Below are 3,773 nucleotides of genomic sequence, written 5' to 3'. Positions count from 1 at the left end.
TTAAATGTATTTGGCTAAGGTGTATGTAAACTTCCGACTTCAACTGTATATCTAAATGTCACCTTCAGTGGCATATACTATGGTGTGTCTACATTTTAACATTCTTTAATTGTTTTGATCAATTGTTTCTTATTATATATTCAGGCAGAATAAACAGTTTTGGACAAATAACAATTGCATTGTTAGAGCACGTCAAACACATTTCAACATTCTGACATATTTCTAATGAGATAGGTCTGTTGTTGACCATATGTGAAAAGCCCTGAGAAAAGTTAGGCTACTGGTTAGTGTCAGGGAACAGCAGTTAGAACACATGTTTTCACAACCTTCTAATTTGCCCTTTAACTTGTACTTGTCTTCTCTAGAGCATTTGAAAATGTGATTCATTAAGATGTATTATACGGTCTCTACATCAAGGTCATTTCCTGGTACCTAAAAGCATTTTGAAACAACGTGATATTGAGCAATTTCATTTCCCCGGTTGAGGAAGGCTTGGAATGTTGATTTGAAGATATACAATATTACCTTTTGTGTTCTCTGACGAAAGCCTATGCTGAAACGCTTCTGAGTTTTTAAATATTTGTTCCATTGAACATGCCGTAACAATAAAGGCATTTTAAGTATATGAAGCGTGCCTTGGTCTGCCTTGTTTCTTTTGATGACCAATTAACCCCTTTACCAAAAATTACCTTCTATCTACAAATATCTACTATTTTGTATCTTAGCAGCACTTTTCTTTCTTATTTTTTCTATGACCAAAATAATATTAAGTCAGATTGAGCAGATACAGTGAATGAGATTTCCACATTTCCGAAAGAATCTGTCTAATATATTCTTACAGCTGACAAATCATTTTCCCACATTAAAAATGAAGGGAGCAGACATGGAGAAGTCTGCACGATACTAAAGACCTTGCTCTGGAAAGCTCTTTCCTTTCTATCCCAGCTGTAGGTCTATGGTTCAGTGAATGTGTGCTGATATGTTGACGGTATTATTACATCAATTATTTGGCAAGGGGGAGGTCAAACCCACACCAGCTTCCTGTTTCCAGAGAGGCGTGCCTTGTGTCTGCCCCGAGGCCACTATTAAGAAGAGCAGGGATCCGAAATTAAATCACATCACTCCTGTCCAACAGAAATACGCTGTTCTCAACCATAGATAGACAAAAATAGATATTACAAATCATGCCCAAAGCGATTGCCTGAAAACAAAGGCTTAAGTGACCATGTAACCAGACAATGACCCCTATGATCTTTCGTTATACAATACATACTATGTTTTGTGTTCTGTCCAACTTCAGCATGCTTATGATTAGCCTGAAATCAATGTACATACCCTCAGAAAGTATCCAGGAAGTGCAGTCATGTTGATTTTGGTTTGGCAGTGTTAGCCTCATCCACACAACCTTGGGTTTTATCCTGAACAAAAGCATTTCAGTCGACAAAGTTTCATTTTTGGGTACTTCTTCACATTACTTAGGCCTTATATCAACATAAAAACCAGTTATAACCATGTAACAAGCTAGTAAGTACATGCCATTCTGACTTACATACTTGTTACACTTTACATAAATTAGGCCCTAGTAAATAAATACCCTTTAATAATGTAAATAGTATGTAATGTTCAGTGTTGCCAAAAACATGATTTTGTTTGTAATAGAAACTATAGTCAAATCATGCTTACTTGATGGTATTGCCTCTGCTAATGTGTAACAAACCCAAACAAAACTTGAATTTGCAGTTACAGAGTAACAAAATGAGTCAGATGGATCGAGTTGGACTTTCTGTCTGTGGTGAGTAGTAGTTGGCCACTACTTCCTTGTTTTTTGAAGAACAGGCTTGGATTACTCTGGCCTTCTGCCCTCCCAGTTTGATTACCCTGGCCTGTTGGCCTCCATGCAGCAGTTTGGAGGGCCAGAGCAGGAAGACACGAGCACTAATTCCATATGATGGATCTGACTGCCATCATGAGAGCATATGGGAGATGAAGGCCTCTTCCTCGAGAAGATGAGAGGAGCTATTCATGCTCTCCAAAAATACACAGGAACCTGTCAGGCTGTCACGTTATGGACTAAAATAAGAGGATATATACAATGCTTGATCTATCACTCTAATGTAGGTCTGCTGACTCTGCTACCATTTTTTATCAATGATCATATTAGCATCTCACAAATGGCATAATAATAATATGCCATTTAGCAGACGCTTTTATCCAAAGCGACTTACAGTCATGTGTGCATACATTTTTACGTATGGGTGGTCCCGGGGATCGAACCCACTACCCTGGCGTTATAAGCGTCATGCTCTACCAATTGAGCTACAGAGGATAAGTTGGATAAGTTTGAGAGGCATAATTTCAAATGCCTCTCAAACTTCAAAGAATAAGTTAATGAAAACATTTCAATGCATTTGGTAGATCTAAGCTAAAGTTGAGTTTTGATTCCAGAGGACAATGAATTCTTTAAGATGAGTGATGTTTTGGATGTAGAAACATAATATATTGTATAGAGAACATAGTAGGGTTAAAGATCCAATGCAACTGTTTTTATCTCATTTACATGTACATCATTTAGCAGACGCTCTTATCCAGAGCGACTTACAAATTGGTTAATTCAACTTATGATAGCCAGTGGGACAACCACTTTTTTTTCTTTCTTTTTTTTATGGGGGGTGGGGGAAGAAGGATTACTTTATTACTAAAAGATTAAGGATTACTTTTCTGGATAAGAGCGTCTGCTAAATGACTACAATTTACAATTTATTTATACTATTCCAGGTATTCCTTAAAGAGGTAGGGTTTCAAGTGTCTCCGGAAGGTGGTCAGTGACTCCGCTGTCCTGGCGTCGTGGGGGAGCTTGTTCCACCGTTGGGGTGCCAGAGCAGCGAATAGCTTTGACTGGGCTGAGCGGGAACTGTGCTTCCGTAGAGGTAGGGGAGCTAGCAGGCCAGAGGTGGATGAACGTAGTCCCCTTGTTTGGGTGTAGGGTCTGACCAGAGCCTGAAGGTAATGAGGTGCCGTTCCCCTCACAGCTCCATAGGCAAGCGCCATGGTCTTGTAGTAGATGCGAGCCTCAACTGGAAGCCAGTGGAGTGTGCGGAGGAGCGGGGTGACATGAGAGAATTTGGGAATGTTGAACACCAGACGGGCTGTGGCGTTCTGGATATGTTGTAGGGGTTTAATGGCACAGGCAGGGAGCCCAGCCAACAGTGAGTTGCAGTAATCCAGACGGGAGATGACAAGTGCCTGGATTAGGACCTGTGCCGCTTTCTGTGTAAGGTAGGGTCGTACTCTGCGAATGTTGTAGAGCATGAACCTGCAGGATCGGGTCACCGCTTTGATGTTAGCGGAGAACAACAGGGTGTTGTCCAGGGTCACGCCAAGGTTCTTTGCACTCTTGGAGGAGGACACAATGGAGTTGTCAACCGTGATGGCAAGATCATGGAGCGGGCAGTCCTTCCCCGGGAGGAAGAGCAGCTTCGTCTTGCCGAGGTTCAGCTTGAGGTGGTGATCCGACATCCACACTGATATGTCTGCCAGACATGCAGAGATGCGATTCGCCACCTGGTAATCAGAAGGAGGAAAGGAGAAAATTAATTGTGTGTCGTCTGCGTAGCAATGATAGGAGAGACCATGTGAGGATATGACAGAGCCAAGTGACTTGGTGTATAGAGAGAATAGGAGAGGGCCTAGAACTGAGCCCTGGGGGACACCAGTGGTGAGAGCACGTGGTGCGGAGACAGATTCTCGCCACGCCACCTGGTAGGAGCGACCTG

General features: G+C 41.8%; 1 protein-coding gene across 1 annotated transcript; it reads right to left on the bottom strand.

Annotated features, from left to right (window-relative positions):
- On the bottom strand, nucleotides 1-3,773 carry LOC311150742 (uncharacterized protein). The gene is made up of 2 exons (XM_084188266.1): nucleotides 3,757-3,773; nucleotides 1-3,561 (listed from the first exon to the last, which is right to left on the bottom strand). Exon 2 carries the CDS (start codon nucleotides 3,514-3,516, stop codon nucleotides 2,767-2,769), a length of 750 nt encoding a protein of 249 aa, XP_084044392.1. The 5' UTR covers nucleotides 3,517-3,561; nucleotides 3,757-3,773; the 3' UTR covers nucleotides 1-2,766.

The sequence above is a fragment of the Coregonus lavaretus genome (assembly GCF_964263955.1).
Source record: "Coregonus lavaretus genome assembly, chromosome: 1".
NCBI classification, from domain to species: domain Eukaryota; kingdom Metazoa; phylum Chordata; class Actinopteri; order Salmoniformes; family Salmonidae; genus Coregonus; species Coregonus lavaretus.
This window is presented reverse-complemented; position numbering and strand designations above follow the sequence as displayed.

Coding starts and splice junctions, on each gene's coding strand:
- LOC311150742 (XM_084188266.1), bottom strand. CDS start 3,516: ATGTCGGATCACCACCTCAAGCTGAACCTCGGCAAGACGAAGCTGCTC.